At 32.3% G+C, this 23,938-nt stretch overlaps 2 protein-coding genes across 2 annotated transcripts in view; one reads left to right on the forward strand and one right to left on the reverse strand.

Moving 5' to 3' along the window:
• Positions 1-10: 10 nt before the first annotated feature.
• On the forward strand, positions 11-2,354 carry LOC121411970 (extensin-like). Its single transcript, XM_041604881.1, has 2 exons — positions 11-58; positions 1,575-2,354. The coding sequence occupies exons 1-2, from the start codon at positions 11-13 to the stop codon at positions 2,352-2,354; spliced, it is 828 nt and encodes a 275-aa protein (XP_041460815.1).
• Positions 2,355-6,676: 4,322 nt separating this feature from the next.
• Positions 6,677-23,938, reverse strand: part of LOC121410325 (alkyldihydroxyacetonephosphate synthase, peroxisomal-like) — a 30,409-nt gene continuing 13,147 nt past the window's right edge. The window contains exons 5-21 of the mRNA XM_041602335.1: positions 23,162-23,236; positions 22,159-22,230; positions 21,813-21,892; positions 19,950-20,030; positions 19,297-19,422; positions 18,618-18,671; positions 16,986-17,040; positions 16,011-16,138; positions 15,339-15,467; positions 14,957-15,019; positions 10,925-10,974; positions 10,579-10,648; positions 10,255-10,316; positions 9,478-9,567; positions 8,567-8,666; positions 7,999-8,056; positions 6,677-7,511 (exon numbers count right to left, since the gene is read on the reverse strand). Of these exons, the coding sequence (XP_041458269.1) occupies positions 7,390-7,511; positions 7,999-8,056; positions 8,567-8,666; positions 9,478-9,567; positions 10,255-10,316; positions 10,579-10,648; positions 10,925-10,974; positions 14,957-15,019; positions 15,339-15,467; positions 16,011-16,138; positions 16,986-17,040; positions 18,618-18,671; positions 19,297-19,422; positions 19,950-20,030; positions 21,813-21,892; positions 22,159-22,230; positions 23,162-23,236 (1,415 nt within the window). The 3' untranslated portion in view covers positions 6,677-7,389. The remainder of the gene's footprint in view (positions 7,512-7,998; positions 8,057-8,566; positions 8,667-9,477; positions 9,568-10,254; positions 10,317-10,578; positions 10,649-10,924; positions 10,975-14,956; positions 15,020-15,338; positions 15,468-16,010; positions 16,139-16,985; positions 17,041-18,617; positions 18,672-19,296; positions 19,423-19,949; positions 20,031-21,812; positions 21,893-22,158; positions 22,231-23,161; positions 23,237-23,938) is intronic.

Below are 23,938 nucleotides of genomic sequence, written 5' to 3' on the forward strand. Positions count from 1 at the left end.
TGGCGAAAAGATGAAATGGAAGAATGGAAAGAGTGAGATCGGAGAAAGAAGAATAAAGGTAATGAGGCCGGTAGGGATATGAAATGGAAATCATGCTGGAAAATAGAGGGGGGAAAGCGGAAACTATAGGAAAGAGGGGATGTAAAAGGAAATGGCTGAGAGAATCGCAGTGGAAAAGAAAGAAGCTAGGAAAAAAGAGGAAGGTTAAGAAATGGGAGCGATGAGACCGGGTTCTAGGAAGAAAAAAAGTAGAAGAGGGGAGGAGAAACTAGCATATCAATGATGTAGAGCTCATCCGGCATCTCGCAACAAAATTAATTTCAGCACAGTTGACACTGAGTGAATTATATTGGTGACATAAATTGAGGATATAGAATTGAAATTGATGAAGAAATGACATACAAGTGTTTTTTGTGATCTATGAATAAATTTGATATGAATGAAGTATTAATAATTATCTAGTCAAAGTTTCTAAACTCTGTGTAGAACCTTGGTGAACCTAATGTAGCTCGCAGATGGAACAAAAATAACCAAAATCAATCAACAAATGAATAAATTAGCATATTTAATGAGTTTTAAATTTTATGTTATAATTTTGTATCACCACCTCGAGCTATCATATAAAGCAAACAAAATTGAAATTGATCAACAAATGAAGAAGAAAAAAACATTTTTTGTGATTTATGAAAATTTTTTGCATAAATTAGCATAAGTAATTTTCTACTAAAAAATTCAAAATTCTGTGTAGAAGTTTGGTGAACATCATGAAGCTCTACCAGATGGAAGCAAAAAAAAATCAAAATCAGCCAACAAACAAAGAAGCATTTTTGTGAATTTTGAAAAATGCGCATAAATTCGCATATTCAATGAATTTCAAAATTCTGTGTAGGAGTTTTGAATTCCCCACCTAGTGCTATCATATAAAGCAAACAGAATTGAAATCGGATTTGAAATGGCAAAGTAGTGGCATTTTGAAATTGTGGACAGACGACGGACGCCACGTGATGGCATAAGCTAAAAAGGGGAGATTTAGAGGAGCTGACAAGGAGAAATGGAAGGAGATGGACTAGCTAGGTAGGCCTAGAGATGAAAGAAGTGGGAGGAAAGGAATAACAAGATGATGGAGAAAAGAAAAATAGAACTTCAAACTCTTACAGGATCATCACTTCCATATGTGCATTCATGAATGCTGAGCTTTTTATTCTATTTGAAATTGTGACCCCCAAAGTACATCTGGGAACTGTGCTGGTAACACCTTGGTAAAACATAGGTTTCTGATCAACTGATATAAGGCTATGGCCAATCAAGATCATTGTAGCATGCACATTACATTGAAATACTGATCAGGAACCAATCAGGATTAACCTTCATATTTCACACCACAGATCACCCCTACGTGCTTAGTTAGCCAAGTTTGAATTTAATCCATCAATAAAGTCTGATCAGAGATAAAGATGTCATGTATTATATTTTTTCATCAGCAGGATTCCTTTTTATGTGACATGAAGGCATGAGGCTATACTTTTGGAATCCTGTATAAAATGTTTTCATTTTATTTCATTTTGTATGTTCAGCAAGGGAGATGGGACAATATTTATGCTATTGTTGAAATCAGCCATCCTCACGCATCCTCATCATCCCCCACTCCCCAACCACCAACAGAAAGGAGCTCTTCAGCCATCCTTGTCATCCCCCCACTCCCCAACCATCAACAGAAAACTCTCCAGCCATCTTCACCATCTCCCCACTCCCAAACCACCACCAGAAAGGAGCTCTTCAGCCATCCTCACCATCCCCCACTCCCAAACCACCACCAGAAAGGAGCTCTTCAGCCATCCTCACCATCTCCCCACTCCCAAACCACCACCAGAAAGGAGCTCTTCAGCCATCCTCACCATCTCCCCACTCCCAAACCACCACCAGAAAGGAGCTCTTCAGCCATCCTCACCATCCCCCACTCCCAAACCACCACCAGAAAGCTCTTCAGCCATCCTCACCATCTCCCCACTCCCAAACCACCACCAGAAAGGAGCTCTTCAGCCATCCTCACCATCCCCCACTCCCAAACCACCACCAGAAAGGAGCTCTTCAGCCATCCTCACCATCCCCCACTCCCAAACCACCACCAGAAAGCTCTTCAGCCATCCTCACCATCCCCCACTCCCAAACCACCACCAGAAAGGAGCTCTTCAGCCATCCTCACCATCCCCCACTCCCAAACCACCACCAGAAAGCTCTTCAGCCATCCTCACCATCCCCCCACTCCCAAACCACCACCAGAAAGCTCTTCAGCCATCCTCACCATCCCCCCAATCCCAAACCACCACCAGAAAGGAGCTCTTCAGCCATCCTGATCATACCCCACTCCCCAACCAACACCAGAAAGAGCACTTAAATCTCCTACTTGCAAGATGATTTTTAAAGTGAGTGAGCAAGGTTACAAATCTCAATTAATGTGAATGAAAACAAACAAATCAGAGCAAGCTAAACTCATTTCATAAGAGTATTTCTATTCCAGTATAAAAATGAATTTACCTGATCATACATAAGAGTTCAAAATAATACAGAACAAATCAACATCATGATGGTACAACTATTTGGTGTTGTAAATGCAATGTTTACAAGAGAACTTGGGAGAAATTTATCAAAAGACTAATATTATTCCACCACCAAATATTTCAACCATGAGTGACAATTACATAGATCAGCATTTAAACCTTACTGAATCAACATAAAACCACACCTTTTACATCACTTTGTGAAAAAACTAAGTAAAATTAGCATTAGGCACCATTCATATAAAATGCACTCCAGGAGGCGGGATAACTCAGTCGGTAGAGGGGGGGATTTGAATCCCGGTGACCCGGGTTTGATTCTCACTTGGTGCATTAGTGCCCTTTGGTAAGGCATTCGTCCTCATTACCAGGTCCCTAGTAGAGGACCTTAAGCTGTAAGTCCTCTGGTTGCTTGCTTTCAAGCATTCATGCTTTCTTAGCAATCAGGTAAAAAATCACCATCACCACATCTATATTAAATGACAACAAAATTGTAAACTACATTTCTATGATACTGGCTTGAAACACATGCTACTCATACAGACATGAACCATATTACAGTAAAATAACATAAATAACCAAGGGTTTTGTAAAGTCGTCGTCAATTTTGTTGGTGTGACTTGAAATTTGAAAACAATATCACATCCTCATTTTTTTTTAAAGATAGGATTATCAACTTCTGATTATATCATTACAAATGGCCTAAACATTTTGCTTGCATAAATTGCCACATTCGCCAATCCCAGCATTAACTCAAGCTGAAAGACGAGTGTCTATTTTCATTATTACATTTATTAGACTTATTAGGAATTTTCATGATCAAAATAACTAAGTCCAATTTGACTCCAATGTATATTCATTCCTGTCTAATCCTGTCTGTGAAGTGTGAATATGTTGGGTCCACTTGTCTAGTATATGCTTGTATTCACACTGATTTCACTATTCACAGGAAATATGCATTTTTTTTATTCCTGACATTGTGTTGCTAAATGAATGAATATACCATTCTATAAATACTGGTCAGTAGGGTGTAGTGTTGATAATGCATCATGGGGTGCTTCATCGGGTTTTTTTTAATACAAGATGCATGCAAAGTGTTTATCTCCATTGTATTTCAAAATTCTGATAGCTACATTTGAAGTCACTCATAGAAATATATGCAAATAATATCTTTACAGAACATTTCTGGATTTGGGGAGATAAGGGAAAAGTCCACCTTAAACTAAGACAAAAAGATTATCAATAAGAGGACAAAAATATATAGAAATATGAATTCCTATGCAAGATAGAACAAAATTGAATTTGAAATTCATATGATTATTTAAAATAATTTGATAGTCATGATCCTTTTAAATTCTTTCACATAAAGAATAAAAAAGGATGTATCATGACACTATGTATTATCTGTCATCTAATGACAATTTCCAGCTTTCTTAAAATTAATAGAGCCTCTCTACACTCCAGTACTTATAAGTTAAAATGAGTTCTGATCAAGCGTTCATCATATACACAACTTAGCTGTTTCAAAGTAATCATTGAAGTTCCTTGAAATTAAAAAAATTGTGAGGCTTGGGGATTGAAAAATTAATAATTATTTACTCACTTTCCCCAAAAGGCTTAGAGTACTACACAAAAATATCAAAAGTATATGTTAATTCAAACTTTTTAGATTTATATTAGATTTCCAATGTGTGGTAAATAAAAATTTTTATTGCAGTTATCTCTCTTCATAAGAAAAATGTCATGAAAAAGGTGTAAATCTATTAGGATGAGAGAAAAAATACACAAAATCTATTGGATAACTTGATAAAACAAGACAAGTTGAAAGTTACAACTTCGCTTAATATGTACCATTATACACCGCACATGTGGATTAATTTACAATAATCATTATATGACATTGACAATTAATTCAATCCCCTTACATAAACTATAAACATAATTACATGTATTATATATCCCTAATTTTAAGACATTTTGAATACAAAACAAAGATAAATTCTTACAAGTGGAACACCTCTGGCAGTCTTGCTTGCATTTTGCGATTAACTATAGCAGCAGTACTGACTTTGAAAACAGCTCTTGAACAATTAATCACAAAAGACAACACTTCTTTGATAATGAAATACTGTGTCCATTGATCAAACATGACATTGACCATGATCATGTGACCCAAGATGTGTGCAAAATATACTTGATTTATTTGATTACCCTTATGTCTATGTTTCATGAACTACATACATGTAGATCCATAAACTTCTGATGCCAATTCAACAAATACTCTCAACTTGGCAAAGTTCACTGATCTTAAATGACCTTTGATCTTGGTCGTGTGACCTGAAACGCGAACAGGATATTCAGGGATACATGGTTACTTTTATGTCCAAGTTTCATGAACTAGATCCACAAAACTTTTAAGTTATGACAATTCCAAAAATACCCCCAACATGATCAAAGTTCATTGACCCTAAATGACCTTTGACCTTGGTCATGAGAACTAAAACTCAGGCAGGATGTTCAGTAATGCTTGATTGCCCTTATGTCCAAGTTTCATGAACTAGGTCCATTGACTTTTTAAGTTATGATGACCTTAAGATTTCAATGTTGACAGCGCCGCTGCCATTGGAAAAGCAGCGCCTATAGTTTCCCTCTGCTATGCAGGCGAGACAAAAATAGGCAAAAGGAATGTAAAATACATATGAAAAAGTATCCATTTTAATATGCTGCTTGCAAAATTTAGATTTTCAAACAAATAAAGAATTTTAGCTAAATATAACTTACATAAAATTGACGATTGCAACAGCATTTTATTGTATTCCATTGAAAAATAAAATGAGCCAGGTTCATATTACCACAACTTTTAAAGTAACATTCTTACATAGACTAGGAAATATAGACTGGATAGTATATTATTGTATTGGAAAAATACAAAAAAAAAATTTTTACATTTCATCTGCCCTCCATGAACATGCAAATATTATGGTACAGAATGTATTATTGTTATAACAACTCAACACATTCTTTTGCATAAAATAACAGGCAAATTTTGCATTGCTTTGGCAATTTGATATTATTAACACCTTGTATTGATTAATGTTAAAACAATTAGTTGATGCTTGATGAATATATATTATGGAGTGATATAGGGACATAGTGGATACTACACTCAACCTGATCCCAAGTACTGTAACTTAATATAAGGTTGAGGGTCATTGCTCATGTTCAAGATCGCTAAAGAGCTTCACCACATCCTGCTTCATACGGATGTTTACAAACATTGCGATACAGCAGGGATACTGTGGAAAATTTACAACCTAGGTAGTCTTTCCAAAGGAAACAGTTTCCTGTTGTATAAGAAAACATATTGAACCAGCTGTTGGTCATGAATAAATCACATGATAAAATGGTTTCAGGTGATGAGATGCACTTAAACTTCCATGGCATTGGCAGTCTAATAACATATCTTTCTTATGGTCTTCTTGGGAACAAATTTACATCTAGATTGCCTTGGAGGTATAAGTTTGCCCCATCAACTTATTAAATGTTTAGTTATGTAAAACTGTCAACTATCTCTAAAAATAATTATAAACTACCAGTCAATGATAATTAAACCCAGGTTTGACTAACCATCTGCTATGGACTGCTAGGTTTCATGTTATTGCTTCAATATTCATAACAAGGTTCTTTCTTACATTTACTGTATCATACAATCATATTTTTTCTCATTCTATTTGAATAATATCATTTTGCCATGTACTTATAAGGCATTTCTCAACATAACATTGTTAACCATAACTTTTTACCACATGATTAAAATTATTTGTTCTTGATGAATAAGGTAGCATAAGGCACCCCATAAAAGTATGTTCTAAGTTAGCTCCTGGTCAACTAAACCTCTGCAATTGGAATACCAACCAATGTAATTTAAGAATTAACCAGTTAACCTGAGAATAAAGATGCAAGGTACTAATAGTACCATTTGAAAGGTATAATTATCCTACAGGGACTGAAGTACTATGTGATCAAGACTAATTTATTCAGATGTTACATAGATGATAGCATAACAAAAATGTTCATTTTCATCAACTGGTGTATTCATGAATCACATTTTGCTTCATTCGTTAGTCAATAAATTACAGAACGTATCCTAGCAATCAGCATATAAATATGAAGCATAGATGACAAAAGTAAGATTTGTAAAATGAAGATAACCACATTCTATTTAAGTTTCCTCATGGTTAGCTCCCTCAGCTATCTCATGACTCATGTATGTCAAAGTATTGTATTATCATATTACTCCTTCATTCTGCTCTACAATTCTGTATTGGAGTGTTTTCATATGAAATATTCAGAAAAATACTATTACTGGTAAAAAAAAAGACCCAGTGGCTGCATAATATACAGAATACCACAAAAATATATATGATTCATGGCTTTTCAAGACATGACCAGATCATCACAAAGTTTGCATTGTTTACAACATTCAAACTACATAGGTAGATGATATACAATATCAATAATAAAAAACATTACAGTCACAAAATATACAAATCCGCATTCAACTTATATGATTTTTATTACAATTTTCATTTAAATATAGGATATCCCAATGAAGCATATGAAGTTTCCAGTGTTCAAAATGAAAAAAAAAATGCCATCATATCAAATGATCTTAATCATTATCATCAAATCAGACTGATTATACAAGATGTATATTCATACCTGAAACCGGTGTGCACCTTTAATGACAGTGACCCTTACCAACAGAACAATATCATGATTTAATTTATCAATTACACTGTATTGTAAGAGAAACAGGAGTATTGAACTTGCATTACATTAGATTCTGATTTCCAAAGATATTGTCAGGGTCTAGTTTGTCTTTGACTGCTCGTAATGCCATCATTCCAACGTCTGATACTGTACCCTTCATAAAGTGCTTCCTGTGCTTGCCAACTATAACACAAACAACATCAAATCAATTACTTTGCAAGCCACAAAAGCCCATTATAATTTGTTTTTAAAGCAAAGTCTACACCAAATGGCAAATTGATTTTATTAAATACATACAAATCAGGAAACATTACACTGAAAATATTAAAAAATTGATGTAAACTAAGAAGTGGTGATATGGAAATGAGAGAGCTGATGATGTCACAAACCCTTTCTTTCTTTGTTTTGGTATTTAATGAAGACTTACATCTTATGAATAAATATGTACAGTCAACCTTGCTCCAGTCAATTCTAAAAGACCAATGAAGTCGCTTAAGCCTCAACGGATGACCAAGAAAATATGAAGGGGGTCATATGGATACCTCAAACTGAACAGAATTTTGACCTAGAAGAGGTCAACTAATAAACATCGACTGTAATTCAAAATTTCAAAGGATGAATGAGGATTTTGTATGTATGTTTTGATTTTATAATTATGTATAAAGCTTACCTCCATGATGATGTGACAGGCTTCCTCCATTGGATATAATCTCATCTCTAGCAGCATTCTATACAGGAATTTATTAAAAAGAAATATATTATGAAGTCTTTGCAAGAATACAATTGATTGCAAATTGTAAGTTCCTTCTGACTTCAAACATAAAATTACATTTTTTTTCATCCTAGATCGGAAATGAATTAACACCATTTGGCATTAGAACTCACTTCATTCTGCTTTGTAAGCCAACATGATAGCAATTATTGTATTCTATTAAATTATTTATATTCCATTTACTTTAAAATCTATTCATCCTAGAACTGAAGTGAATCAAGACCATTTGGCATTAGAACTCACTTCATTCTGCTTTGTAAGCCTACATGATAGCAAACATTATATTTCAATAAATAATTTACATTTCATTTAATTTAATATAAGTTTATTTAATTGATTGCCATTCAATTTGTTAATAAATAACAAAATAACTATCTCTGTAATACAAAATTCATTCAAACATACTTGGCATTTATTCCTAGTTTATCTACATAATCTCTCCTCTTTATTCAAGAATATACCATACCTCTATTTCTTCATAGACTTCCACTGGATTTGGGATGCCCTTGTACATGTATGCAAAGTAGAAATAGATGCAAGCTCCAGCATCATATGTCTGGGTGACTCTGAAAGTACAGAGAAATATAATGGTGAATTGAAGTTATTGGTCTTCATCATTTGTTTCTAATCATATTTGAACTTCAAATCAGAATATCTACTCAACTCTTACGGATTATTTTCCTTTATCAATGCATTTTTATGTAATAAAATTTAAAAACAACTAGTTTTCTTTTACATTTGAACCAGAACTGGTGTTTTTGTGTAGTATATAATAATTTGCAGCATTAATACAAACAAATTAATAATAAATCAACTGAACTATTTTCACCTTTAATTAATCTAGAACATACAGGGTTGAGGGTACTTGAGGGCTTCATATCATAGAGAAATATCATTATATGGCGACCTTGAAAATATTGTGTTAAAACAAATGTAGATACTATGAATGAATTAAATTATGTCTTACAATACATATCAATAACAATTATGATTACATAAGCAATGCTCTGTAAAGAGGCATTTCATTTCTTCACTATTTCTTTTCTTATTTCAAACTATCCATAGCACATAGAGACTTGACATTAGCATTATCATCATCATCATCATCATCATTATATTATACATATAGCTGGTGAGATCATAAACTAAACCTGGCAATTTGCTTTTATTCTGAATAAAGACAAGTCTACACAATTCAATATTGTTAAAGTCAAATACTTGCCTAAATCAAAGCAATTTGGAAGACCAGATTGTACAAAGCTTTTTTTTAAAATCTAATCTACGTAGAATTTCGCCTAAGTCAAACAGAGTTCTGTAGTCCCAACAGACTGGACTTGTGCTGACTCACATGTATTTTTAATCCAATATACTACATACCTGCTCATAATGATCGGGGCATATGGTACACCGTTTGCTGCACACTCCTTTGTAATACGTTCCTTTACATTCCTGCATACATCGAGAACCCTAAATAAACAAGAAAAGAAAGTAGTAAGGATACTTTTCAAGTTGAGAGTTCAAACACCTGCATTCAATCACCTCGTTGGCTAATGCTCTCTTGTACCATCTTGTAGGAAGATAAAAAATCTTCTAGACTTCTCACAATACAGATCTATTGGTTTATCTACTTAGTACATGTCTAATCTCAGATGATCTTTTAAGGTTTGCAAGGTGGTACAGATGTGGGATGCTTAACTGTTTATCATCACAATCTGCCCAGAACATTGAGACACCTCATGGCATCTACTTGTCACTGCCAGGATTTCTCAACTCATCAAAGTCATCAATCTCATCTAGTTTACAGTCCTTTTGAGGACTACACTTTTTATCTCACAAGATACTTCTCAGTCTTATCTTTCTTTTTCTTTCCTTTTATTTCACCTCTACCTCTCCACCAACCCATTGTACTTTTCAGGACTAACCACATGTGAATGGTAAACCTCTTCAATGTCTCATCTCAATAGTAAATCTATATGCATTTTCAAATAATTCCCACTTTACATTTTAAAATCAATTCCCTTAAAATCTCTTATTCCAACATATCTTTAAATATACCGCTGTCACCAATTTGTGTCTCATAATACTTGTTTATCATATAGAGATGCAATTCATCTGAAGTTCAAAGATTTATCTTTAATTTCAGTGTTATCCTACCTATCCCAAGGTACTGTTGTTTCAAATGACTCAGCAATGATGTAATGGTCCATGGCAAAATCCTAGAAAATCATCAAATAAACATCATAGAAATAACTTTGACATAAAAATAAAGACACAACAACAATTAGATTATAAAAATATATACACTGACAAATGATGTGGGTGAAGAAGCATTAATGTAAATTATACACATAAAATTGGAATAAAATGGGATATTTAAACTTCAATTAAAAAAAATATTGTGACTGAGTGAAAAGTAAAGCACTTTTTTATAATGACTTGTTTTTTATGCTTGCAATACAAAAGGAAAAACATACTTACTCTGACATAAGCAATAGCAAATGTCATCATATATCCTCTTTGGCCATTGTCTTCACCACTTGCCAAACCTCTGTTAAAAGATAACATGTTAAAAGGTAAAAAAAAAATGGTTTCAATTTCATGGAATCTTCTAAATCATTTCTGAGAAAATCAAACCCCAGTATATACAGTACTCAACTCTTTGTATGAATTGTTCATTCAAAGTCCTTAAATATTTTAGAATGCAAATGTTTAAGCACCAGTACTTTCACCTGAGGAAAAACAAAGATAAAAATATCCACAACTAAGAAGACATTTCATAAACCATACATGTAGATACTATGAATTTTTCATACATGTAACTTACCCAAATCTTGATGAAATTGAATACACCCTCTTCTCCTGAGCTGCAACTTCCTGAATACAATGGAAAAGAATACAGAAAGACACAATAAAATACAACCAATGTGAGCAAGGGCAAGAATTTAGTACAAAGGTACGTACTTGAATGAGACTATCTCTATTTTCAATTCAATTCAATTCAATTTATTCACATCCATTAAAAGAAAAATATACAGCATACAATATTATATGAACAATAAAAAACAATACATAAACAAATCAATATAATTACAAAATAGAAAAAGTAAGACCAACATGCGGTGGATGTGGGGGATTGGCAAAGGCCAAAGACCTATCGAGGCCAATCCCCCTTGGTTCCGCGCGTTGGTTAAAATAAAACAAATTAATAGCGATTAAATAGTTATAACATCAACATAAACAGGCAAAAGAGAAAAAAAACATTAAAAACAAACAAACAAAGAAAAAAAAACACAAGGCTCCCTTTTATATAAAAACTGACGGTGAATTGGCAAGATATGATTTATATTTCCGTTTAAAAGTCAATAATGAGGGGCAAGTTTTAATTTCAGATGGCAAATCATTCCAGATGACAGGTCCTTTGTATCCAATAACAGTTCTAGAAAAATTATATGTATAATTTGGCAGATAAAAGTCATTGATATTTCTTGTTGAATACATATTTATACTACTATTAAGGGTGAAAAAATTATTAAAAATATCAGGTAAAGTTCTTTTAGAATAAGAATACATAAAACAAGCAACAAAATAGCGATGTAAATCATATATGTTCAAAATTGTAAGCTTTCGAAACAATGGGTCTGTATGGGCAAGAAATGTTGAATTGGTGATTATTCTTATTGCACGTTTTTGTATTAAAAATATTTTTTGTAATAAATAAGATGCGGTGCTTCCCCATATTATATTGCAATAAGTTATATAAGGCAAGATCATTGTTTTATATAAATTAGTGAGAATAAAAGGTGGCAATGTGAACTTTAGTCTACTCATAACACCAACAGCACATGACATTTTATATGATATTTCATTAATATGATCTTTCCACGTAAGGTTATTATCAATCTTAACTCCAAGAAATTTTAATGAAGTTACCTTATTTATTTCTTTGTTATTAACATGCAATTTAATCAAGTCTTCGTTAATTTTCCTGTTTTTTGTTTTAAAAATTATATAGTTAGTTTTTTCAAGATTTATCAATAATCTATTGGCAAGAAACCAGGAATGTACTTTTCTTAGTTCAGAATTGATTAAAAAACCTACGTTTGAAGGGTCATTACTGGCAAGAAAAAGGCTTGTATCGTCAGCAAATAAGATGAATGATAAAATATTGCTAACATTTGGCAAGTCATTTACATATAAAAGAAACAATAAGGGTCCTAGTACTGATCCTTGAGGAACACCAAGTAAAATGTCTAAGGAAGAAGAATTAAAATTATCAATATTTACAAACTGCTTTCGATTATTTAGGTAATCTGTAATTAATTCTAAAGTAATACCCCTTATACCGTAAAAATACAATTTTTTAATTAAAATACCGTGATCAATACAATCAAATGCCTTAGAAAGGTCTAAAAATATACCAGTTAAAAATTTCTTCCTTTCAAAAGATTGAGCAATTTTTTCAGTAAAATCAATAAGTGCATGGAAAGTACTATAACCTTGCCTAAAACCATATTGTCGACGATATAAAATGTCATTTTGATCAATAAAAGATATCAAATTATTGTAAATTATTTTTTCAAATATTTTGCTAAAAACTGATAAAACTGATATTGGACGATAATTAGTTAAAAGTAATCTGTTTCCTTTTTTAAAAATAGGTATCACCTTGGCAATCTTTAACGAGTCAGGAAAGATGCCCTTCTCAATGGCAAGATTGATAATATTGCACAAAGGTTTAACAATTGCATAGCCTGATTTTTTAAGAACTTTTGGATGAATATTGTCGTAGCCTGGACTCTTATTTGGATCTAACTTATCTATGATTGATATAACATCATTAGTAGCAACAGGTTGAATAAATACAGAGGATCTATAATTTCCTTTTAACCACTGTGAAATATTGATATGCGTATCATTTTCAGTTTCTGTACACGTAGTACTGAGTTTATCTTGGACAGTTTGTCCAATACGTACAAAAAAATTGTTAAAGGCATTAGCTAGGTCGAGTGTCTGAAATATTATCCCCATTAACTTCAACTTCTCGTATACTGTTCTGTTTTGTTTCTCTTTTGTTTAAGACATCGTTGACTATTTTCCAAGTTGCTTTCATATCACGCTTAGCGGTGGCGAACTTATTACAATAATAAGTGCGCTTTTCACTTCTTATTTTGCTGTTCACACAATTTCTACAACTTTTGTATTTTTCATGCAGGTCTGGGGAAGGGTTTTTTACAAACTTCTTAAATATCTTATTTTTACGCTTTATCAATAATTTAGTCTCTTTTGATATCCATGGCTTAAATTTCTTACAGTGCTTCAATCTATTGCGAACTGTAATAACAGGAAAACATTCTTCATACAATTGCTTATATATGAGTATAAAGGTATCGTACATACTGTTTACATCTTGTATAGAGTTCAAGAATTCCCAGTTAATTGAATCCAGTTTGGTACAAAATAAAGCAATATTTGTTTCACTTAGATCAAGCTTAGTGTAACTATGGGTGTCATTGGTTGGTACATTATCAAATTCAGTGACCATGAAGGGTGTTAAATGATCGCTGAAGTCAGTTGTGATAATTCCAGATTTCACAGCAATATCAGAATTATTATAAAAAATATTATCCAGAGTTGTAGAAGATGTATTTGTAATGCGAGTTGGTTTGCATATCTGTGGAACAAAGGAGTAAGAAATAAATGTATTAAGAAAGTCAAACATAAATGGGTTGTTACTGTTATTTATATCTACGTTAAAATCTCCCATAATAATGCATTCCCTTTTTTCGTTTGAAATTGTATCAAGGTTTTGAACAACTTTCTCTAGAAAATCTTGAAAGTTACTATTTGGTGGACGGTACATAACACCAACTACACATCTTTTATGTTTAGCATATAGTTCAATAAAAATGCTTTCCAGACTCTCACAAAGAACATCAAGATCTTGTCTCCTTTTAAATTTGATATTCTCGTGGATATACAATCCAACTCCACCACCTCGTTTGACTTGGCGACAGTTTGCAACAAATTCAAAATTGGGTATGCCATAGTATAACGTCTCGTTGTCCCTTAGCCAAATTTCTGTCACTCCTACTATGGTCATTGGGTCTTTTATGACATCAACCGTACTTACAAATTCATCGAAGTTAGATTTTAGGCTACGACAATTGAAGTGATATGCTTTAAAAAAGGATCGGTTGTAATGTTTTAAAACATCACTTTTAAATTCGTCTTGTGTATAGTATTCATTCTCAATATGTATCTGCGGACGATAAGTATCATAAGGAGTATAGTCATAACAATGATCATTGTCATCATTCAAGAAATCATCTTGAAATGTACTCTTACACAATATACAATTTTCACAAGTAGAAGTTGGATGCCTGCGACATAAAAAACATTTACATTCACGTGACATTACAAACAAGTAGAATATCAGTAGATAATAATACCACAATATATAATGAGGGTGCAACAAGAAATTGTAGCTAAACGTTGGTATTCATAGTCATAGCTTTTCCTATTGTTTGACTTCTAAGTTCACATTTCGAGTTTCTCAGTTAACATTTCGAGTTTCTCAGTTACATCCATATTTGGATATTACATCTTCAAGAATCATCTAACAAATTGTTTTGTTGTTTTCAATGGTCAATTATTTTTTACACTCTAAATTTCGCAAATTTTCATATATATTGTTACTCATTTGATTCAGATTTGGGAAAGAAAAAGGATTATCTGCCCTCTCTGGATGTGTGCTATTTATGATTACTGGGATTGTAAAAATCTAACATGGATTACGAAAAGCTTATGGATACAGTATATATACATCATATGTTGAGGATAAACTACACAAACTTACCTCTTTAGTTCCTTCAAATAGAAGTGTTGTAACAACCATTGTCTCCGGATCAAATCCTTTTAACTGAGCATGAAAAAGATAAAAGGGAATTTTTTATTATTCACCACATAAAGTAGCTAAGATACATAAATCAAATTTTTAAAAGTATTCTCAATATCATTTCAACAGAAAGTTTGCCTTCATTATTATTTGTTTACATTCTCCAAAACTGGAAACTTTATCCCTCGATTTTATGGAAAAGGACAGAAGGGAGTAATCACAGTTAAAATTTGTATGACAATGCAGAAGAATTAATTAAGTATCTGAAATACATCGCAATAGAGAAACTTATGAACTTCCCAGTTGTTATATAAATGACCATTTTAACTTTCGGCTCAATTACCTTTGTGACATAGACCTTCTTGAGACTGTCAACGAGAGATGTCCAGATTGATTCTGATGGTGGCTTGAGGGACATTCCAAACCTGAACTGAACATTGTCCATCAAACGAATGGAAGCTGGTGCACATCTCTGAATATCAAAATAAAGATAGGTATGTGAAAGCAAATTTCTTAAAGGAAATATATGACCATCCAAATATATACATGACTAACTACGGATTTAACTAAGTTGGAAAGCGTCTTGAAATCATCAAATCTTTAATGAAAATCCATTTCTAGCTAATCAGCAAGGATGTCCAAGAATTTTAAAATACATGTGAGATCATTCTTGCACACTCAGCATAAATTTTCATGCAAAAAAAAAGTTTGACTGCTTTTAATATAGCTATACAGTAGTATAAATCAGCACTACAAAATTAACAAACAGCAACCCTCTTACATGAATTGTGTGATTCAATGCAGCAGCAGTATTTACATTTTAATAGTTAAATGTTAAAGATTCCTTTAATTCACATAATCATACTCACATGATTGCAGATATATGATACTATTATGCCAAATTTTCATGAAGTAGGAACCTATAGCTCCAACATTATCTTGAAAATTAAAATCTTAGTATTTTATATTTACTGATTTGGATTAAGAATGCATTAAACTTGTGAATCCTGCCTACCTGCCTTGCTACTTCCCTTACAAACTGAACACCTTGTTCAAAGTTAGGGAAGACTACTGATCCATATTTCCTACATGGAGGTATAGGACGAACTCTTAATGTCACCTCTGTCACAACACCCAATGTACCTACAAGAAACATAATAGACCGGTACAAGAATTCGTTTCAACTTTAAATAATGTGTCAATACTAAGTACAAATTATAGCTTCATTATAGCATGCATCAAATCCTATTCAAGGTTTTTGTATTTTTAAAAAATCTAATTTACAATCAATATAACTCTCAACTTCTCCTTCCTCCTTTTCTCTACACTTTCTGTCTCACCCTGTTTCCTGACTTCTTTACATCTATCTATTCCTTCTTTGTACCTAGATCTTTCCATCTATTGATCTTTTATTCAAATAAATCTTATCAATATGTTACATCTTGACTCATATCTTGTAACTCACTGTGAAATCCATGAAGTAAAATGAATCTCTTTCTTTATCATCATTTGTATTTCTCTTCAGTTAAGAAATTAATAATGCACATATGTAGATGGCTTAAGTGTATTTTATTTTCATTATATGTTGCAAATGATTATATTATCTGGCCATCTGGTTACATATGGTTTTAGAATAAACAAATATCAATAGCATAAACAATACAAGTACTATTACCAAATGAATACCATTCTCATTACCAATTACTATACCTTCACAGGGACTTATTTAAAATGATAAATCATACTTATATTGTTTGATTTTGTTGTTGAGAATTTTGGCAGCAAAGATTAATCTAAATTCAAATAAAGTTGAGTAAATTATTTATAATTTGTTTATTTTTCTGTCAGGGCTCTAATGCTCTGCTGTGCTCTGCACTTGCCTTTTAACGAATTGGCACTCCTTTGGTGCTCACTTATGCCCCTATTGTACTCCTTTTGTTTAAAGATTACAGGGAAGGAGGGGGGGGGGGGGGTTATAGAAAGCACAAACCTTCTGATCCCAGAATGAAATGATGAAGATCAGGACCAGTAGACATACGAGGAACCTGTCAAATCACCAAAATACATTAATACAGTTATCCATGAGAATGTGGTTACTTCAAACAAACCTGCTAAGTTGGGTAAACAAATATCAGTAACTCCTACAAGAATTTGCAAATGACTGGGCAAGTTTTTACTGCACTATAATAAAATGACTCTCAAGGACATTTATTCAAGTCTATGTTTTTTTTTCATCCAACAGCGATGTATGGGAAAGAAAATAAAGTGCTGTCAAAGAATTTGAATCCTAGTCATAAAAAGTTAAAAATATATTACTTTTCTATAAAGCACATTTCACAAAAGCAATAATCAATTCGGTGGATTCACAATATGGTGCGTCATTTATCGGTTGCAGCGGACAGGCCGAAATTCGCAATGCATCATGGGAACACCTGTTGCATGTGCTAGTACTAAAATGAATGCATGCCTGCGATTATTCATCGCTGGCCAACACAACTTGACTGGATACGCTCTTTACAAGGGTCCAGGATGAGGGAGAGAATTTTTCTCACATATTTCTGTGGAAAATTTAGACCCGTTTTTGGTGAATTCCTGCCATATGTTTTTAATTTTTGAAGCACCAAACTCACATTACAATACACTAACACTGTTCTGTGCATGCCTGCTCCTGTGCTCATTATGTCGACAGCGAAGTTAGACAATTCTCTGCAACTGATAGATGGAGCACCATATTGTGACTCCACGAAATCTTTTTATACCGGTAATAGAAAGGAAACAAGACTTGTAACATGTAATATCATATCCTTTGCTATTCATTGCTTCTTCAAAAGAGAGCAGTTTGTATAATATTCCATAAACCCTTTCTAAGTCATAGCAGACCTCTTTTCTTAAGAATCAAATATACTCCTTATTTCTTTACTACATGATTTTCAATTATCTGTTTTTATGGATTCCTATTAAAACAACATTTTGCATAATAATTTTGACAACATTTTTCAAACCACCAGAGATATACACATCATACTAGAAACTCAGCTGATACTCGTGCAATATATGGCCATTATTCTTTTTTTAAACAACATATCTTTACATGTATGTAGGGGTCCCATTATTTGGAATAAGATTCCTCAAAATATTAAGCAGTGCAAAACCCTTCAAAGCTTTAAGAAAAGAAAAGACATTTACAAATACATTTCATGCAGAAAGTCTAATACAAATAGTAATACTGATATAGATACAATTGTATACTTTTGTTATGTTTGTTGTTCTGTATTTCCTTACTGCATTTGTTTTTCAATGGAGTTGCTTTGTGTTACTAGTAATTTCAAGATCACTAATTCATAAGTTCCTTGTAACTTTTCAGTGATCCTTCCACTATTCTTAAATATACTCAGTTTTGTTATAATGTATTTTATTGAAATATTTACACTTCTTGATTTGTATGTGTTTTTATGAAGATTGTGGTAAAATAAAGTTTCAATTTCATTGTCATACTAATGGCCAAGAACAGATCAATTCAATAATGTATATTACATGAATTGATAGATTAAAGAAGACATTTTTACAGATATTGGTTATATTTCATGATTGTCTGTGATCTTTGAAATTGAAATAAAATTACCTGGCAATTCTTTTCAATGACACCTTGAGGTGTAACCATCCTTATATGGACAACCTTGAGAAAATAAATAGAATCAACATGGATGAAAGACACAAAACATAGGCCTGACTTCACAAACATGGTTTTTAAATCATAGTCTGAAACCATTGTTTGCGAAGATACAAATAATGCTAAATATTAAGTGCATCCAATTTTAACTCATACCCTACTTAAGTCATGCTTGTTGATGTAGTGAGGGTCCACTATTTTATCAAACAATGGTTACAATAATACCTTTGCAATCTGAACCATAAAGCTTCATCCCTAAATCTGTAATGCAGCATGCGTTAACAAAATACAAAGTTCCATTGATATACCTGACAAAGAATGATTAAGTTCTGTAGTATCAGAATGTCTGGAATGAACACAATTAGCTACAAAATAAAATGTATACTCTTTGGTGAATATACTTGAAAACATGTGGTACTTATCAACAGCTGAAGCATGATTTAATTTTGAAACTGCTTTCTTGCAGCGGCCATCAGTATAAACTCCTATTCGATTTCATATGCATCTTTCTTTTCCATTGTACATTTACAGATTTTTTTTCTCACAAACCTTAAAGCTGCTTTTGAGACACATTAGAGGCAATTAAAAATCTCAATGAGACAGTCTAAAACATAGAGAAGGTGTAACTTACTATATCCTCAATGTTTCCATATACATTCTTCTTCATTCCTGAAGCTCTTGTAGCAACCCACCCTCCTAAAGAGCTGAACTCACATGAATCAGGTTCATGTCCACTACATAAACCATACTTTGATAACTGCAATAACAAATCAAACGAAAGCATATTATGGAACATTTTATTTGGAGATTCTCAAACGATCATAATAGCAATATCTTGAGTTCTATTAACCCATAGCCTACTAGAAGGTGTGATCTCTATACAAACACAATGTGAAATACACAATTAAGCAGTCAACTGGTTCAATAACTTTTAACATGCTTTTAGGGGATATAAATAAATTCTTGCACCATTGAATGTCATCTGATAAAAACAAACAAACAAACACAAAATCAATTTTATATGTTGAGAGTGGGTACTTTCCCACAATCTAAGCTTTTATCAATTTTGTGAGATAATCATGCATGTATTTCTACCATTTTACATTGAAGTATTTGTTCAGACAGTTCTTTATACATTAATTTAGCTCTGATAGATGATATATTGTGTAGTTTTTGTTTTCTTCAAATTAGTCTGACGGACAGATTACAAAGTTAAGAAGTCAATCAGTTTATTATCAGGATTGGTGTTCATTCAGATACTGAAATGAGAAAAAATGATCTCACCTTTTCTTCAAGATCTACACCAAATATACCAGCTTCAATATGAGCTGTCAGGTTTTTCTCATCCACCCATAAGATTCGATTCTATAAAACAAAAAAAGAGAAGAAAATAGTTATGGAAGAAACTAATCACAAAAAAGTCTGGTCTTGTTAGGGTTGAGAAAGAAGTCACAGAGTGCTTTATTCATTATTTATACCAAGGTTACAGAATTTATGAGAATTTACAAGCCTAAAATTAATGTATATTTGCTGAAAGAGTAGGGTTATTGATGCTGTAATCTTAGTTTCAATCATGGATATTGCAACCTGAGAAAAAGACTTGCATTCACTGTTTGACTCTTTCTAAACATACTTTCTGAATTAAGTGTAATGAAATCCGCACAAAAAGTGGTTTCAGACCTTAATTTTAAGACCACATTTGTTAATTTGGACCAATAAATGCATGTTCATACTTCTACATCTGTTTCCGACATGTATGTACTTATTAACTGAATACATTATTGTACTATATGGCATGTGTGCACACATCAACAGACATATTAGAATCCCTAAATTGAGGCCCTTGGTTAAAGAAAAAAAACAGTTCTGAAGTCAAACTCATAAACATAATCAAGGATTTGGGAAGGAAATTGTACATTTTTTTTGCATGAGTGTACATTACAGGTACAGAATGTATGCTTTGAAAATAAATAATTCAAATGCCTGCTACAAAATGAGTGTTCTTCAATTCAACAGACTCATTTCAAATATGAATTTACAAATTCATAGTAGTTTTTTTTTTTAGTATTTAATTATGATTATCACTTATTATTTACATGTACATGTACTTCATTTCGGATCATTGCTGGGATATTCAAACAATTCTAGTTTCCCTGATTAATATAACAAACACTAGACTTCTCCTCTATTGGCCTTGCTGATTTCAATCTAAATTAAATAAATGATAAGACATTCGACGTGCAAAGATATTATGATTTCAACTTTTGATATACCGACACACATGTATGTGTTCGGTTATCAAACATACTTGTCCGATAAGCATACTCCATGATTTATTAAATTCATTCCATGTGTGATCCCACCAGTAAGTTTTTGTCTGGAATAAATTTGCAGAATTTACAAACTCATGAACAAACCCCAAACCCTGGCAAAGCATTTTTTTATTTATCAAGATATTTTGAAACAAAGTTCAATATGCAAACTTTTTATCTAGGATAGTGACCTTTATCTCAATGTTTCAATCCACACAGATTGGATAATGGGAATATAATTCAAAAGGACAATAGAAACTAGACTAGGGCAGCATAAGGGCGATGAACTTGAACAATAAATGAATTTTGAATACAAATGATTACAGAGGAATTAACAACTTTCTTTACTGATATCAAAATTAGGCACACTTTAGTGTCTGAATCTGATTGATTCCTTTCACCTTGAATGAGGCTGTTGGAAAATAATTGGTTAAATAATTGCCATTTCCATTATTCTTCTAATAATTCATTGTTTTCAAATTGTAATTACACAAACAACATTTTGCTGATTATTTAGTATTTCAGGTTCAATTTGTCCTTTTTGTGAAGTGTTTGTCCTAATAAATGGTTTTATATAAATCTCTATAGTGAAAAAAAATTGATCTTCAGTTTACAAGTAAATAAAATCTGAAAATCTATTTTTGTTTTGTAGTTTTCATGTAAAAAAATCATTTGAATTCACCTTTGCAAAACAGAATTCATGTTTGTGGTGTGTACATTTTCTATGACAAAACTGAATTTTCATTTGAGATCAACTTTGAAATGGAATTTTCAGATTTCAAAAAATGGAAAAGACCATCTTTATAAACAAAAAATCATTGGCAATGGTGCTTACCATCTGTGACATATCAAGTGAAACAATCATTCTCCTCTCATCATCTGGGCACTCTACTGCTCTTGTCACATTAGTTCCTCCTGCAAAAAAACCATAAAAGATGTTTATACTTGTACAAAATACCCCCAAAATATAGATTTTGAAAAGTACTTATAGACTATTCCTTGATTCCCTCCAAATATAATGTGGATTTGCTTTATAATCCTGTCGTGCTGTTTTAACAGTTTTAATATTCAATACAGAATATGCAGTTAGAGCAACAAGTATTTTTGCTGTTTTTCCAAAAGAACATCATACAATAAATAAGGATTTCTATTAGTAAAATAAAAAATAAATGAATACTTACCTCCATATGGAATAATACAAACATTGTGCTTGGTACACATGCTAACTGTTCTTACTACATCATCATGGCAGTCTGAAAAACAGGGAATATTTAAAATAAATTATATTTACACTAATATTTGTAATAAATCTTTTGAAGTTATCATATAAAATCACTGACTAGAAATGACATTTGACCTTCTCCCATGCATGACCTGTAGTTCTGCTCACATGATTGCTGATTCTCGATACTTCTTATATAAAAGCTTCAACAGAAAACACTTTTTGAATTTATGATGTCCATTAAAACTAATTAGTTCAATGAAAAAAAAGTAAATGGACTTTAAATGACATTTGACCTTGAATTTGAACAAAAAAAAATTTGATTACATATCAATAATAAAAAAGTTTATTGACTTTGAATTACCTTTTACCTTAAATAAACTTAAATAATCCTATGTCCAAGTTTCATGAAACAGGACACAAATTCTCTGTCAAATGATCCCTGCAACTCATTGTCCTTTATAAATGTGTCAGAATTTCTGAGAACAACTTATAATTCCTTTTAAATGTCCACTTTTCATAAACCTAACCTGGTTTAAACTTTTATATTGATATGACTGCTGCCTTCAGAAAGCAGTGGCTTTGTGTCAGTTCTGCTTTGCAGATGAAACAATGAGTTAATACCTAACTTACTGAAAGAATTATAAGAGCTTTAAAATAAACAATCATCACACAAGTGTCTGTAATACAAATGTTGTCATGAAAGCCATAGCAAAAATGAAAAAAATAGGGAGTGCTTGTCATCAAATGATGCCTATAATGTAACCAGTACCCATCCTACACCCTACTGTAAATGATCCCTATATTGGCAACATAAACAATTTGTATTAATACATGAGAGCGATGGTTACCATGACTCAAAGTTTACACTTTGTGTACAAAAATATGAAAAGTAAAGATCCACTACACTTTAATAAAAGGCCCCATTAAAACATAATTGATAAGAATCAATTATCAGTTACCTGGCCATATAACAATATCTGGAATTCTTTTAAAGATACCTTCCCTCAGCGTGAACAAGTCATGAAGGGTATGCCCTGAAAAAAAGGAAAAAAATATACATGTATCTGATACTCAACAATATGGAGTAACAAAGAACTTTTTTTGCCCTTAATGTAGCCTAGTATTACAATACTCCCTAAAATCCTAAATTTATAGCTCATTTTCTAAAGAAAACATTTTCTTCAAATTACCCAAACTCATCTCATAACAACTTCGTATCATCTCATATCACATCACCTTCTCCTCTTTCTGCAAAATTTCTGGGGCGGTATTCTGAGGTCATTTTATCTTTCAAATATTTTATTTTATCTCTTAAAATCAAATTGGTATTCTGAGATGACATTTTAGCTCTCAGATTAAATTTGAAATTTTATCTTGCGTATCTATGATGATACGCAAGACAGCAGTGGCTGCGTAGACATACCCATCGTGTATCTGGCCATTGCAACACGGGTGATGTGCTTGCCCCCAAATTACTTTGAAGAAAAAATAAAATAAACTTTAAAGAGGGTAGGGGTTATTTTATCTCCGTGATGTTGATTTTGTCAATATTTTTAGCTGAATTAACCCCTAATAATGACATGAAAATGAAGAAAAATCATATATTTATCGAGAATAACACCATAACGTTATTCCTGTACAGTCAGAAAGTATTTCATAAGACTTGTCTTGACTAATATTGCCTTTGAAATGATGCTTGGAAAGAAGCGATATGGACTTCGAAAAAAGATGAGAGT

Source organism: Lytechinus variegatus, chromosome 3 (genome assembly GCF_018143015.1).
Source record: "Lytechinus variegatus isolate NC3 chromosome 3, Lvar_3.0, whole genome shotgun sequence".
Taxonomy (NCBI): domain Eukaryota; kingdom Metazoa; phylum Echinodermata; class Echinoidea; order Temnopleuroida; family Toxopneustidae; genus Lytechinus; species Lytechinus variegatus.